Source organism: Macaca thibetana, chromosome 10 (assembly GCF_024542745.1).
Source record: "Macaca thibetana thibetana isolate TM-01 chromosome 10, ASM2454274v1, whole genome shotgun sequence".
NCBI classification, from domain to species: Eukaryota; Metazoa; Chordata; class Mammalia; order Primates; family Cercopithecidae; genus Macaca; species Macaca thibetana.
Genome location: NC_065587.1, coordinates 54,718,330 through 54,735,043, shown reverse-complemented (window position 1 = coordinate 54,735,043; position 16,714 = coordinate 54,718,330). Strand labels below are relative to the sequence as shown.

At 39.5% G+C, this 16,714-nt stretch overlaps 2 protein-coding genes across 3 annotated transcripts in view; both read left to right on the top strand.

Annotated features, from left to right (window-relative positions):
• Positions 1-16,714, top strand: part of SYS1 (SYS1 golgi trafficking protein) — a 398,294-nt gene that overhangs the window by 213,180 nt on the left and 168,400 nt on the right. The window lies entirely within an intron of this gene.
• On the top strand, positions 11,487-15,770 carry SEMG1 (semenogelin 1). Its single transcript, XM_050806487.1, has 4 exons — positions 11,487-11,687; positions 11,932-12,765; positions 14,386-14,728; positions 15,603-15,770. The coding sequence occupies exons 1-3, from the start codon at positions 11,540-11,542 to the stop codon at positions 14,682-14,684; spliced, it is 1,281 nt and encodes a 426-aa protein (XP_050662444.1). The 5' UTR covers positions 11,487-11,539; the 3' UTR covers positions 14,685-14,728; positions 15,603-15,770.

Genomic DNA, 16,714 nt, shown 5'->3' with positions numbered 1-16,714 from the left:
TCAGCCAATATGCCAAAGCCAGATGCTCTTCAATGCATGGGCCATCATTTCCATTTCTCTTCTGATAAGTCCAATACAGCTGCCATTGCTGTAACTGCCCCAGGAGTGAACCTTGACTTCCTACTATCACTAGCTCCCAAGTACAGTCCAGAGTTTGTGCATCTGATGATCTGAACCCAGCATGTGCTCACATTAGGTTGTCTCTCAGTGGAGGCAGGGAAAACAAGTGTCCAGACTTTCCTTTCTGTTATAAAAAGTGGCAGAGCCTCCGGGTTCCAGGACTCATATGGTGGTTAATTCCTCCAAAATAGGAATGACATTCTTATGCTTAGAAGCCAAGAAATTAGAACTGTCTACAACACCCACACTCATTACATCTTGAGTTCTGGAGCAAAGAACACTTTGTATTTTCTTCTTGCAGATTATATTCTATGTAGCCCCATCTGTGCTACCAACCTTCTGTAGGATCTTGGACAATCACTGTAAGCTTCTGATGCTCAGAATACCTGCTAGAAAAAAAATAAAAAATAAACAAAATTAAGAAGGGCTTTGAGGTCAGTGGGCCCTCTGTGCATTCATGACTATGATATTCCTTGATTATACAGACACTTATGCCTCATTCAGGCAACTGTGGATTCTTTGTTGAGGAGAGATGAAGAAGGGAAAGAAAGATGAAGGGTTCTGGGACTGCAAAAAGTGTTTTAAATTGCCCAGAGAAAGCAGTTGCAGTATTCTGTGAGATTTGTGAGTAGAGAAGCCAGAAAGTATTATTTTAGGAATAACTCAACTGGAGTCCTCTGGCAGCACAGAGCTTCACTGAACCAAGGAGCCCAGATAGCATCTCTCCAGGCTCCGGATGCACTCCAGGGGTAGAGCAGTGAACGTCACAGATGACCTCAGGTACATTGGAGTCACTCTCCAGGGCTTTGCAGACTCAATTCTAGCCAGCGATGTGTGTCTGTCCCTAGGATCACAGAGTGCCCAGGAGTCAGGCCAAGCCAGGCCCTGAATTCTTTCAAGCCTGTAATAAATGTCCTGAGTCACAATCTTCCATTGAATTTGGAGTCAAAATACCTGCTGACATATAGAAAACTGCCCTCATCTAATGAAGGGGAATATTGCTTAGGATTGAGGAGTAAAGCTGAAAATGAAAAAGATCAGTCCTGATTTCAAATCATTTTTCTTTCCACAGGATATAGACTAAGTCAGGAAGATGCAGGGGTCTTTCTCATAAAACCATTGTTCCATCAGCTTGACCTGATGCTGGGTGAAAGGGGTAGGGTTATAATAGAAATTGTGGACCAACAGAACAATATAAGCCAAAGTGTGGAATTACAGTAAACATATTAATTTCAGTATTATTTATGACTGCAAAATGTTGGAAACAAACAAAATACCCATACAGAAAAGAGTGGTTGTATAAATGATAGTACAGCTGTAAAATGAAGTACTATGCAGCTATTCAAAGGAACATGGAAGATGTCCATGAACTGAGGTATGTACATTGTGGAATGATAAATTTAAAGTGTCTTGTAACAATGAATGCAAAATAAGAAAATATCCATTTACTTACTCATTGCAGGAAAAAAAAAAAAAAAAAAAAGAAAGGAAAAGCCCAGAGACCAATGAGAGTGGTCAGGAATTGGTAGGAAGGAAAGAGGGAATGGAGATGGATATCTGATTCTTCTCTGAATATACCTTTATGCACAGATCCTTCTGTGGAGACATATGAAAATTTCACATACTCGGATAAATAAATAAACGAATAAATCCAACCAAAGTGGAAACAAGATATAAGCATTCTCTTTTCTCCACAGCCTACAGCATCTGTTGTTTTTTAACTTTGAAATTACAGCCATTCTGGCGATCATTAAAAAGGCAGGAAACAACAGGTGCCGGAAAAGATGTGGAGAAATAGGAACACTTTTACACTGTTGGTGGGACTGTAAACTAGCTCAACCATTGTGGAAGACAGTGTGGCAATTCCTCAAGGATCTAGATCTACAAATACCATTTGATCCAGCCATCCCGTTACTGGGTATATACCCAGAGGATTATAAATCATGCTGCTATAAAGACACATTCACACGTGTGTTTATTGCAGCACTATTCACAATAGCAAAGACTTGGAACTAATCCAAATGTCCGTCAATTATAGACTGGATTAAGAAAATGTGGCACATATACACCATGGAATACTATGCAGCCATAAAAAAGGATGAGTTCATGTCCTTTGTAGGGACATGGATGAAGCTGGAAACCATCATTCGGAGCAAACTATCGCAAGGACAGAAAACCAAACACCACATGTTCTCACTCATAGGTGGGAATTGAACAATGAGAACACTGGGACACAGGGTGGGGAACACCACACACTGGGGCCTGTCGTGGGGTTGGGGGAGAGGGGAGGGATAGCATTAGGAGATATACCTAATGTAAATGACGAGTTAATGGGTGGAGCACACCAACATGGCACATGTATACATATGTAACAAACCTGCATGTTGTGCATATGTACCCTGGAGCTTAAAGTATAATTTAAAAAAAAAAAGGAAAAAAGGAAATTACAGCCATTCTGCAACAGTCCCCTCTGGAACATCAACCCAGTGGCCTGAGAACTGTTCCTGTCCCCCAGCACCCACAGGGGCTGCTGCTTTCCCTGAATGTGAAGACTCAGAGTGCAAATCTGCCTGACCCAGCCCCCACCTGGCTTTGTTCTGCCACCTGCCCTGGTAGCTTAACACAAAAAACAGAAACTCTTGGAAGCTCTATGGCCCCACCTATTGCCTAAGAAGCCAGAGGGCAACCTAAAGCAAGCAAAAATCCCACTGCTACTACCATAGCTGGTGCTCTTTTGCAAGCACCACCTCCTGGCTGGAGGCCAACCGACACAGTCCATTACAGCATCTCCCGGTAGAATAACACTGCACCTAGGAAGGAGAAAATGGCTGAGCAATCTCAACTATCACCACTGCCTGTACCCCTCTGACTAACCAGGTCCTGATTCTGTCCAGGTGACCAGTTCAGTACTACTATAACCAAGAAAACCAATACATTGAGGCTGTCAATAACCAAGGAATCTCATAGAGTCTGCATCACTCCCCTACTACCCCCATGACTGGTGTGGCCACCCACTGCTGGGAGACTTGAGGACAGGCCACATCACCAGATCTCTTGCAGACATTCCCCAGCACAGGCCTGGAGTGTGGCAACTTCACTGGGCAGCTAGATCCAGAGGAACATTTGAGAATTCTCAGTGCCCTACTCTAAAAAATTTGCTGCTATAGCGGCATGACTTTTTTAGGGGTGAACTTGCAGGGTTATTTCTCAGGTCGGGGTTGTGTGCATGCATTTGGTGGATCAGCCATGGTGGTCTGGCTCACTGACATTGGAACCAGGGTGCCATGATACAGACAGGGAGGTCATGTCTGTCAGGAGCAGCCTACTGGGTTGTTTCTCAGGCCCAAGACATGGGCACAAGGCTGCTTGGGTAGCCTAGTGGCATGTCTGCTGGAGGAGTGAACGGGGCTGCTTCTTTGGCCTTTGACACAGCTGCATGGCTGCTTGGCTAGTCTTTGGGCTTTTCTGTGAGGGGTGGCACAAGAAGTGGTTTTGTTGGCCAAGGGTCCAAGCATGGGGCTTCTTGTTAGGCCTTGGGGCGTGCCCACCAAGGCAGACTGTGGAGTTCTTTCTCAGTGATGAGACAAAGGCCCATAGCTGCTTGGCTGGCCTGGGCATGTCCACCAGGGGTAGCCATTGGCTGTTTCTCAAGTTTGGGACATGGGCTCTTTGCTACTTGGGCAGTCTGGGGTCATACCCACTAAGGGTAGTTTGTGGGACTGTTTCTCAGGCCCTTATTTAAAAGATAGGGTTCATTGGGCAAGCCATGTATGTATCTGTGGAGGGCAAAGGTGCTGCAGGGCTATTTCTCAGGTATTGAGTGAGGCCCATATCAGCTGCTTGGAGCTCAGGGACCCCTCCTGCTTAGTAGAGGGCATGTGGCAGTTTGGCTAGTTCAAGGACAGATTTACTCGGTGTGACTGGACGATTATTCCCCAGCTGAAATGCAGTGGCATAAGTTGGTTTCCCTTCTGTGCCGGAACAGAGTCACAGCCAATCCTGGGCTCAAACTCTGCACAGCTGGGGTTGTGGAGTTCAGCCACTATGTGACCTTGGCGTAATGAAGAGGGAAGCCAAATGCTGGAGAAGTGTGGTTGTCAGAAGTTCCAGAGGAGGCTACACTCCAGAGGGGGCTCTGTTGTCAAGACGGGACTGTGCTGCTGCAGCTTGGCCCAAGTGGGTGAGTGGGATGTGGGTAGCGCACACCTTGTGCCCCTAATGCAGGGCAATACAGCTGTGTGAATTCCCAGCAGCTCTCCAAACTGGGCTCAGGACTTTAAAGGACTGTGGGATTCTCCTCTTGTAAGGACAGTACATGTTTGCAGTCACAAGGTGACTGGTGGGGACCTTCTCCTTAGATTTTCCCTGCAACAGGAAGACCCTCTTGACTCCAGACAGATCTGATCCGGGTGGAGGGAGACAGGACTGCAGAATTCAGATGCCTCTGAACTGCCCTCCTGAACTAATCACCACAGGTTCATCTCCACTCCCCCAGGCACTCCAGTACTCTGCCTTTGACACTCCAACCAAATCTTAGCTGTTTGTTACCTTGACCCTTTCTTCTAGTGGGGATGAGCACCATGGGTCTCTAGTTAGCCATCTTGCTGACTGCCAAATTTTCTATTTCTTCATAGTTAAATCTGGATAGCTTATATGGGTCTAGGGATTTATTCGCTTCTTCTAGGTTATCTAATTGTTGGTATATAGTTGTTCATGAGTCTCTAACAATCTTTGTATTTCTCTGGTATCAGTTGTAATGTCTCCTTTTTCATCTCTGATTTTATTTAACCAAGTCTTCGAGTCTTCTTTTTTTTTTGTTTTACTTAGTCTAGCCAAAAGTTTGGTGATTTTGTTTGTCGTTTCCAAAAACCAACTCTTTGTTTTATTGATCTTTTGTATTGTGTTTCTAGTCTCCATTTTTATTATTTCTACTATATCCGTATGATTTCTTTCCTTCTAGTGTTATTATGATTAGTTTTCTCTTTTGTTTTTCTTATTCCTTGTGGCGCCACATTAGGTTGTTTATTTGAGATCTTCTTTCTTTTTTGTATAGGCACTTATTTCTGTAACTTTCTGTCTTAGAACTATGTTTACTATATCTCATAGCCTTTGATACATTGTGTTTCTACTTTAGCTTGTCTCAAAGAAATTTTCATTTCCTTTTTAATTTCTTCTTTGACCAGTTTGTTGTTCAGGAGCATGTAGTTTAATTTCCATGTATTTGTGTATTTTCCAAAGTTCCTTCTTTAATTAATTTCCAGTTTGATAGTAATGTGGTCAGAAAAGATACTTGATATGGTTTCAGTCTTCATAAATATGTTAAGACTTGTTTTGTGGCCTAACATATAATAATCTATTTTGAAGAATATTTCATGTGCAGTTGAGAAGAACATATGTTCTGCAGTTGTTTAATATACTTTTCTGTATATGCCCTTAAAGTCTATTTAGTCTAGAGTGCAGCTTATATCTCATATTTCTTTGCAGATTTTCTGTCTGGGTGATCTGTCCATTGCTATTACACTGTCTTGAAATCCTCTAATGATATAGTTTGGATATCTGTCCCCTCCAAATCTCATGTTAAAATGTGACCATCAGTGTTGGAAGTGCAGCCCAATGTGAGGTGTTTGGGTTATGGGGCTAGATCCCTCATGAATGGCCTGGTGCTATCCCTGCAGTAATGAGGGAGTTCTCACTCTGTTAGTTCACATGACGACTGGTTGTTTAAAAGACCCTGGCATCTTTCTTGCTCCCTCTCTCACCATGTGATACACTGGCTCCCCTTCCCTTCCATCACAATTAAATATTTTGTGTGGCATCACCAGAAACTGAGCAGGTGCTGGCATCAGGTATCTTAGCCTGCAGAACTTTGAGCCAAACAAACCTCTTTTCTGTATACATTATCTAGTCTTAGGTATTCTTTTATAGTAACGCAAAATGGCCTAAAACACCTACTATTATTGCATGCAGTTGATCTCTCTTCAGAATATTTGCTTTATATCTTTAGGTGCTTGGATTTGGGGTGCATATGTACTTACAATTTCTGTATTATCTTGCTGAATTGACCTCTTCAGCATTATATAATGATCTTTATGTCTTTTTACATTTTGACTTAAAGTCTATTTGATCTGATATAAGTATTGTTACTCCTGCTCTCTTTTGGTTTCTGCTTATGTGGAATGTTTTTTCCATCCATTATCTTTCAGTCTATGTGTGTAATTACCAGTATGGTTGCCTCTTTTAGGAAGCCTATTGATGGGTCTTATTTTTTTTCCCATTCATCCAACCTAGGCATTTGATTAGTGAATTTATTTACCTTCAAGATAATTATTCATAGGTAAGGACTTACTACTACCACAATTTCAAGATAATTATTCATAGGTAAGGACTTACCACTACCACTTTTGTTTTCTAGTTGTTTTGGTGATTCACTTTCTTTCTTTCCTTCCTTCCTTCCTTCCTTCCTTCTTTCTTTTCTTTCTTCTTTCTTTCTTTCTTTTCTTTCTTCTTTCTTTCTTTCTTTCTTTCTTTCTTTCTTTCTTTCTTTCTTTCTTTCTTTCTTTTCTTTCTTCCTTCCTTCCTTCCTTCCTTCCTTCCTTCCTTCCTTCCTTCCTTCCTTCTCTCTCTCTCTTATTGCCTTCCACTATGATTAAGTTAGTTTCTCTAGTAGTATATTTTGATACTTATTTTTTATTTTTAGGGCATCTATTAAAAATATTGTCTTTGTGGCTAACATGAGGCCTTTAAAAAACATCCTGTAGCTATCACAAGTGATTTTAACATGATAATAACTTGTTTGATTACAAAACATAAAACTATACTTTACCACCACTTCCCTCCCCACATTGTGATATTCGCATGTCACAATTAACAGCTTTTATACGCCATATGCATTAACAATTTATTGTAGCTACTATTAATTTCAACAGTTTTATCTTTTAACCTTCATACTAAAGATAGAAGTGATTTATACATCACCATTATAGTATCACAGTATTCTGAATTTGACTGTGTAATTACTTTTATTAGTGAGTTCTATACTTTTAGATTATTTTATATTACTCATTAGCATCCTTTTCTTTCACCTTGAAGAACTCCTTTAGCATTTCTTATAAAATTAGGTCTGATGGTGACATACCTCCTCACCTTTTCACGTCTGGGAAAGTTTTCATTTCTCTGTCATTTCTGAAGAACAGCTTTGCTGAGTATAGTATGCTTGGATGGTTTTCTTTTTTTTTATTCCTTTGATAATATTATTCCACTCTCCTCTGATCTTTAATGTTCCCCTTGAGAAATATGATTTGATTGCAGCACTATTCATACTAGCAAAAACATGGAATCAACTTAGGTGCCCATCAATGCTGGACTGGATAAAGAAAATGTGGTGTATATACACCATGGAATACTACACAGTCATAATAAATAAATAAAATCATATATTTGCAACAACATGGATGCAGTGGGAGGCCATTATCCTAAGTGGATTAATGCAGGAAGAGAAAACTATATACCACACGTTTTCAGTTATAGAGGGGAGCTAAATGTCAGATACTCATGAACATAAAGATGGAAATAATAGGCATTGAAGACTACTAGAGGAGAGAAGAAGGGAGGGAAAGGGGACAAAGGTTGAAAAACTAAATGTTGGGTATTATGCTCAGTATCAGAATGACAGGAAAATTCATACCCTAAGCTTCAGCATCATGCAATATACCCAGGTAACAAACTTGCACACTTGCCCCCGAATGTAAAATGACAGTTGAAAAAGAAAAAAAAGGTCTGATGTGAAGTGTATTGGAACTGTTTTGTATTTTATTTGCTTCTTTTCTTTTGCTGCTTCAGGGTCATTTCTTTGTCTTTGATCTTTCACAATTTGATTATTATATGTCTAGTCTTTTTTGAATTGAATGTGATTGGTGACTGTTGACATCCTGAACTTTGACTACATATATATATATATATAATATGCATATATGTATATATATGGGTATATATATATGTGTGTGTGTATATATATATATATGAACTCTTCAGATTTGGAAAGTTTTCTGTTATTACTTATTTAATAAGCTTTCTTTACTTTTCCATTTATATTTCTGTAACTTCTCTTGAATACCAGTAAATTGTCCCTTTGCTCACTTAATGCTATTCCATACATCTCATAAGTTTCCTTCATTCTATTCTTTCTTCTTTTTTCCTTTTCTGAGTATATATTGTCAAGTAACCTGTATTCAAGCTCACAGATTATTCCTTTTGCTTGATCATTTCTGGTGTTAATGCACTCTATTGCACTTTTCATTTTATTCATTGCATTCTTCATCTCCCATATTAACATTAGATATTTTGTTATCATTTTTGCCCTTTGTTACATCTCTCTTTCTGGTCGCTTATTGTTTTCATCATTTCATTTAATTATTTATCTGTATTGTATCAAAGTTCTTTGAGCTCCATTAGAACAGCCATTTTAAATTCTTTTTCAGGCAGGTCATACATCTCCATGTCTTTGGGCCAATCAATGGTATCTTATTTTGTTCATTTGGTACCTTATTTTGTTAATTTGGTGTTATCAGTTTTCCCCAATTGTTCTTGATCCTTGTGATTGTGCATTGATGTCTGCACATTGAAGAAGAAGGTACTTACTGAATTGCAGGTAGGTACTTGAATGCAGATATTGAATTTAAGGTAGCTACTTACTCCAAGTTGGCTTTGTCTGAGAATGTCCCTCAACTCTGTCCAGAAATTCTAGGCAGATCATCAGTTCTGGGTTTGTAAGTCTGTGACTGTTTCAGTCACTGCAGCACAAGGAGATGTCATAAACCCAGGACCACCATGGCCAGTTCTGCACCAGGCCCTAACCCATGGCTGCAGAGGCTGGCACAATGATGGACTGCATTCCCAACTCCTCCTCACTGATACCTGCCTATCTATGTTGGTTATTCATAATCCAAGGCTGCTGTAGTTGGCTGCCAGTGGTGCAGGCAAGAACACAAGTCTATCTCACAGGAACTATGTGTTCCTCTCTGCTGCTGGGGCCGGTCTTGCTGCTTAGGCCACAGGTACTCACCCAGAGTCACCATGAGTGTCCTCCCAGTGCTAAATTTTACTATTATGTGACTAGTATTGGGTTCTATGAAAAAGTCCAAGCCTTACTTCATTCCCTTCCCCCGAAAGAAAGTAGCTCTCTCTGCACTGTGCTGCCTGTGATTGGGTTAGGGGTGATGCAGGAAATGAAATTGTCTTTCATATCCTCTTCAATGTGTATTTTTAATTATTATGCTATAATCAGGTTCTGTAATATCTCATCTGGCCTGTTTAGCTTTTGAGAAAGTATTATCACATGTGGATAATTATTAAATTTCATGTTTTGGAGGGTATAATCTCTGGGGAGTCCTACTCTACCAGGTTTTTCTGCCCATTTCCCCAAAATAACTATATTGGAATATTTTCTAAGTTGTAAAGTGATTTCCCATAGAATTGAGCAAAATACATTTAAATCCTCCTGTTTTCTTCTTTTCCTATGAGTACAAAACTTTCTGATTTTTGTGCCAGTTTAGTGCACTTTAATATTTTTGCTTTTTAAAAAATTTGTCCAACAGGGCAAATCATTTGATCACTTAATCTTTTCCCCATCATAATTCCATATCTAAGATGTATGCATAACCATACCATTTTTATGCTTTCCAAATCACTGATTTCTGATTTCAACTTTATCAATACATTCCTTTATCATTTGGAAATTGTTTTTTCCACATTTCATTGAATTCAATTCTAATATGAATATAATAATCACATATTATGCTTGGATTGCATTTTCCTGCTTTGTTTTTGCAAATATTGCGCTCCTTTGTTTTATCTGCATCTTTTGGACACTAGATGAGATGAAAGTTTTGTTCTTGATCCATAAGTAAAGCTAATATTTCAGACTCTATTTTGTATCAGTAAGCTTGGAACAGAACAGTTTCTGGTATTTTCTTAAGGGAAGTGTGAGGAAGATTACAGTGGTTAGCAGACACAGTAATCAATTTTAGTTCAGGACAATAACACCCTACTCTGTTGGAGTTTCTGCAATAAGGAACTACTTACTGCCCTTGAGGCAAACAGATAAATTTGGTAAGATCTCAGAGTGGTTCATAGAGAAACCATGCAGCTCACATGATTTATGTTTGATAGCATAGTGCTTTTTTCTGTGGTTGGCCTTTCCCTTTACCCCTTCCGTAAAGCATTGCCTACAGGAAGGTTAAGATTTTAAGCTAGAATAATTGAAAATAAGTTTTCAAGCTATCCTTTCCCCAGAAGTACCCTCCAAGGTGTTCTGAATGTACACAGGAACACTGTTGGGATGCTTTCTTCTTTCTTCCCCTGTGATCTGCTTATAACAAAGTCTATGACTCAAAGTAAAGAAAGTTTCTTTAAACTTTTCAGGATGTCATCACAATTGGAAAAAATCTTTGCTTCTACCAAAGGTGGGAATTTTAGCTTCATGTCCACTCACAATACATTATTCAATTCATTGATGGTGGCAAATATTTCTCACAGCCTGTGTGGGGATTTAGCTGTTTATTACTGAAGTAGAAACTTCTTTTAACTAAAAAAAAAAAAAAATCTGCTATTTAGGTAGATTTCATGAAAAGAACCCAATTTAGAAACCAGCATTTTCACTTTTTTTCCAACAGTTGTTCCTATCACCAGGAAAACATGTTAAAATTCTCTCATCCTTTGAAAACATATCTGGAGCTTACCTCCCCCTCCAGATAGAGCCTCAGCTCTCATTCCACCATGAATTCAGACTTCCTGAGAAGGTTGCAGCTGGTCGCAATCCTTCAACTGACAACCCAACATAATTGTATTCATCTCTCATTAAAGTTACTAGCAACAACTAAGAAAAACTTTGGATACATGTCAGTCTTTACTGTGTTGAACTTGACAGACATATTTGACATTGGTGTGCCCCATTTACTTGTTTAAAATTTCTTTCTTTGGATTCCATAATGTTTCATTATCTTCTATGTCATTGGACTTCTATGATTGCTCACTCTTAGGTAAAATAGATCGTGTCTCAAGATCATTTTTAAAACAAAAGGAAGTATGGCGTTCTATCTAAAATAGAATATTTAATTTATTACATCATGAAGGCAAACTCACATTTAGAATATAAAGGCATTCTCAGAAACCAATTACTTTTGTAGCCTGAAGCTAATCTCTTTCCTACTTTTGTCTAAAATTCCGTAAAATGCAAGTGATCTGGCATGATGATCAACAAGGACTGATAAAAATTTGCTGAGGCTTCCAGAAGAAGGAAAATGCCTTTGACATTATGTTGCTGGGGACATTGACTTTGTCCCACACTCAGCAGGGGTGAGGAAGTTGGCATTTACTGATAAACTAAGAAAAGGCAGTGCCTTTTGTAATTTAAGCTCCACCCATGGCACCTTCACTCAAGGAAGATATAAATGACAAGGTCCACTCAGCTCTCAGACAAGGCTTTCCAAGCAAGATGAAGCCCAACATCATCTTCGTACTTTCTCTGCTCCTCATCTTGGAGAGGCAAGCAGCTGTGATGGGACAAAAAGGTGAGTGGAGAGGGTAAGCCTTGGGGAAAGCTGCTCAGACAGAATAGCCTCTTAAGATTATTTGGAGTGCAAACAGTAACCTGTTTGGGCACAGATTCTTCTTGTTGAAGAGAATTGATTTTCTCCACCCAAAGCTTCAGCTTTTCTAGAAACATCAATAATTTGTTGGGAAAAGGTGGGAGGTAAGAGTTGCAAGGGAGCTTTGGAGATAATGAAAGCATACACTTCTATTATCAATTACCAGGTGGATCAAAAGGCCAGTTACCAAGTGGATCTTCCCAATTTCCACAAAGACAAAAGGGCCAGCACTATTCTGGACAAAAAGACAAACAACATACTGAATCCAAAGGCAGTTTTTCTATTCAACGCACATATCATGTAGATGCCAATGATCATGACCGGACCCGAAAAAGTCAGCAGTATTATTCGAATGCCCAACATAAAACGACAAAATCAGAACAACACCTACGTGGAAGTCAAGAACTGCTCAATTATAAACTAGAAGGCAGAGACAGTGCTAAATCAAAAGGTCATTTTCATGTGATAGTTATACATCATAAAGGAGGCCAAGATCATCATGGGACACAAAATCCTTCTCAAGATCAGGGGAATAGCCCATCTGGAAAGGGAATATCCAGTCAATATTCAAACACAGAAGAAAGGCTACGGGTTCGTGGACTAAGTAAAGAACAAGCTTCAGCCTCTGGTGCACAAAAAGGTAGAACACAAGGTGGATCCCAAACCAATTATGTTCTCCAAACTGAAGAGCTAGTAGCTAACAAACAACAACGTGAGACTCAAAATTCTCATCGAAATAAAGGGCATTACCAAAATGTGGTTGATGTGAGAGAGGAACATTCAAGTAAACTACAAACTTCACTCCGTCCTGCACATCAACACAAACTCCAACATGGATACAAAGACATTTTTACTACCCAAGATGAGCTCCTAGTATATAACAAGAATCAACACCAGACAAAAAATCTCAATCAAGATCAAGAGCATAGCCAAAAGGCAAATAAAATATCATACCAATCTTCAAGTACAGAAGAAAGACGACTCCACTATGGAGAAAATGGTGTCCAGAAAGATGTATCCCAAAGCAGTAGCTATAGCCTAACTGAAGTGAAGGCACATGGCAAGTCTCCAAAACAGATAACAATTCCCAGTCAAGAGCAAGAGCACAGCCAAAAGGCAAATAAAATATCATACCAATCTTCAAGTACAGAAGAAAGACGACTCCACTATGGAGAAAATGGTGTCCAGAAAGATGTATCCCAAAGCAGTAGCTATAGCCTAACTGAAGTGAAGGCACATGGCAAGTCTCCAAAACAGATAACAATTCCCAGTCAAGAGCAAGAGCACAGCCAAAAGGCAAATAAAATATCATACCAATCTTCAAGTACAGAAGAAAGACGACTCCACTATGGAGAAAATGGTGTCCAGAAAGATGTATCCCAAAGCAGTATTTATAGGCAAACTGAAGAGAAGGCACATGGCAAATCTCAAAAACAGGTAACAATTCCCAGTCAAGAGCAAGAGCATAGCCAAAAGGCAAATAAAATATCATACCAATCTTCAAGTACAGAAGAAAGACGACTCCACTATGGAGAAAATGGTGTCCAGAAAGATGTATCCCAAAGCAGTAACTATAGCCAAACTGAAGTGAAGGCACATGGCAAGTCTCCAAAACAGATAACAATTCCCAGTCAAGAGCAAGAGCACAGCCAAAAGGCAAATAAAATATCATACCAATCTTCAAGTACAGAAGAAAGACGACTCCACTATGGAGAAAATGGTGTCCAGAAAGATGTATCACAAAGCAGTATTTATAGGCAAACTGAAGAGAAGGCACATGGCAAATCTCAAAAACAGGTAACAATTCTCAGTCAAGAGCAAGAGCATAGCCAAAAGGCAAATAAAATATCATACCAATCTTCAAGTACAGAAGAAAGACGACTCCACTATGGAGAAAATGGTGTCCAGAAAGATGTATCACAAAGCAGTATTTGTAGGCAAACTGAAGAGAAACCACGTGGCAAGTCTCAAAAACAGATAACAATTCCCAGTCAAAAGCAAGAGCATAGCCAAAAGGCAAATAAAATATCATACCAATCTTCAAGTACAGAAGAAAGACGACTCCACTATGGAGAAAATGGTGTCCAGAAAGATGTATCACAAAGCAGTATTTATAGGCAAATTGAAGAGAAGGCACATGGCAAATCTCAAAAACAGGTAACAATTCTCAGTCAAGAGCAAGAGCACAGCCAAAAGGCAAATAAAATATCATACCAATCTTCAAGTACAGAAGAAAGACGACTCCACTATGGAGAAAATGGTGTCCAGAAAGATGTATCACAAAGCAGTATTTATAGGCAAACTGAAGAGAAGGCACATGGCAAATCTCAAAAACAGGTAACAATTCCCAGTCAAGAGCAAGAGCATAGCCAAAAGGCAAATAAAATATCATACCAATCTTCAAGTACAGAAGAAAGACGACTCCACTATGGAGAAAATGGTGTCCAGAAAGATGTATCCCAAAGCAGTAACTATAGCCAAACTGAAGAGAAGGCACATGGCAAATCTCAAAAACAGATAACTATTCCCAGTCAAGAGCAAGAGCATAGCCAAAAGGCAAATAAAATATCATACCAATCTTCAAGTACAGAAGAAAGACGACTCCACTATGGAGAAAAAGGTGTTCAGAAAGATGTATCCCAAAGCAGTATTTATAGCCAAACTGAAAACCTAATAGCAGGCAAATCTCAAATTCAGGCACCAAATCCTAAGCAACAGTCACGGCATGGTGAAAATGCAAACAGAGAGTCTGGCCAATCTACAAATAGAGAACAAGACCTACTCAGTCATGAACAAAAAGTCAGGCACCAACATGGATCTCATGGGGCACTGGATATTGCAATTGTAGAGCATGAAGGTGACGGTAATCATCATTTGGTACAACGTCATAACTACGACAGAAATCCATTATCTACATAAACCTACCATTCAGTAACCATGTGAAAGGATGGATCAATATCAAGGTAATTTTTTTTTTTTTAGCAAATAGGGGAGATACCTCTCCTAATGTTTAGAATTGTTGGGGACTCTCCAGGACTTTTGTAGGATTGATAACCATTGTTCACACCAATAGAAGTGCTGTATAACAAGTGTTAGGAAGATGAGCCTCACAATTCCCTGGTGAGGAGAGGGTCTGGTAGTGGCACAGAAGGATGTTTGGCCTATCATGAGGTCCTAGAATTCCTATCCTTAATTGAATATTCTTCAATAATTTTTTTTTTGTATATGCCTACCTCCTAAAGGTTTTTTGAACCTGTACTGACTACATATGCGTATTTATAAGTTTATGGTATACTCTTGTCAGTTCTTATACTTTAGGTTAGTAAACCTCAATTTATTTCCTATATAGTATAAAGGATTATAGCAGTTAATATTTTCTTTCTGCGCACCAATGAATGTTCTTGCATCCCTGTTAGGGTTCATCTATGCTCCTTCAGAGACCACAAGCCCAAAGACTAGCAGTCCTCCCTCTCAGAATACAGGAAAGAGATAAGTAGAAAGATCCCTGTTCATGTTGTGAAAGAGGAGATGGAAAGGGAGACACAAGAGATGGTGAGGGATCTCATGGGCCAATTAGATGTTTGCAACATCAGGAGAAGAAAATTGAAGCCCTGAGAGGGGTAATGGTGCTTCCCTGCCTCTTTGCAATAAGTAACACTGTACTTGAAGAGAGGGCAAGCAGCAGAAACAGTGGCCCCGGCTGGCAACTAGTGGCCTGGTATCCTAGTAATAGAGGGCTGGTACAATTGGAGCTGAAGGGGACAGGGGGCCCAGCTACCATCCCCACCCTTCACTTTTTACTGTACTCACATCATTGATTCTCTTCTTTCTCTCTAGGTATCACTTGACCTCAGTGAATTCTGTGATGTTTCTGATATGCACACTCCCATGTAGTTTCAGATTCTTGGTCCATGGATGACACCACCTGCCCGTGCTTCCTTGAATTAGGCTTTCTCAACCTGAAGCCCCTTCAAACTTCCAATAAAGAGATCATTTTCTGCTTCATCTGCTTTTGACTCCTGTTTTCTCTGGATTCCTAGTTGCTCAAGGGGTTGAGGGCATTTCTAATATAAATGGTTTTGAAAGAAAATAAAGGGATATTTTTGAAGCACTAGGGAGAATAGTAATCAAAGCCACATTTCTAGATGTATTGATAGAAACCAACACTAAAAATAGGGTGCTGTTAGTCTGCCAGTCACATGTCTACCACCTGAGGCCAACACTAAAGGCTCTCATGACCCTGGTACTAATCAGACCCCAGGAACTAAAAATATCCAAGAAAGACAAGAGGAAATGTATTGCAACAGGCCCTGGGAAAGTCTCTGATCTGCTGGTGATCAATTCCACAGTAGCACATCCCTTCACTTAGCTTAAGAATGTCTTACCCCTACAGCATCCATTGAGATGCAATTACACCAAAGGTGATATGTTAAATCTGCACAACTTCAGTAACAGCAAGTGGGTTAAAATGTCACCTGTGGATGGAAAGACCAGAGCACCAGTCAAAGAAATATTGAGGCAGGTGGTGTCTTCATAATGGAAATTCTGCTGCCTATACTGTCTTTTCCCCCTCTATTTTAAAAAAGTTTCCAGAGAAAGCTAAACCTCCAGGAGAAGAGGCCAACATAGGGGAGTGAGAAAATCACAAGACTAAGAATAAGAGATTTGGATTCTAGTTCCAAGTCTGCCACAATAACCTGTATATCTTTACCTAAATCTGTTCTTTCCTGCAAGCTTAAGTCCCACATCTGCAACATGGAAAAGTTTGACACAGCAATCTTCATAGTACTTACTGACTCAATATTGTAGACGAAAGAAAGAAAGAAAGAAAGAAAGAAAGAAAGAAAGAAAGAAAGAAAGAAAGAAAGAAAGAAAGAAAGAAAGAAAGAAAGAAAGAAAGAAAGAAAAGAAAAAAAAAAAAGAAAGAAAGAAAGAGAAAGAAGAGAGAG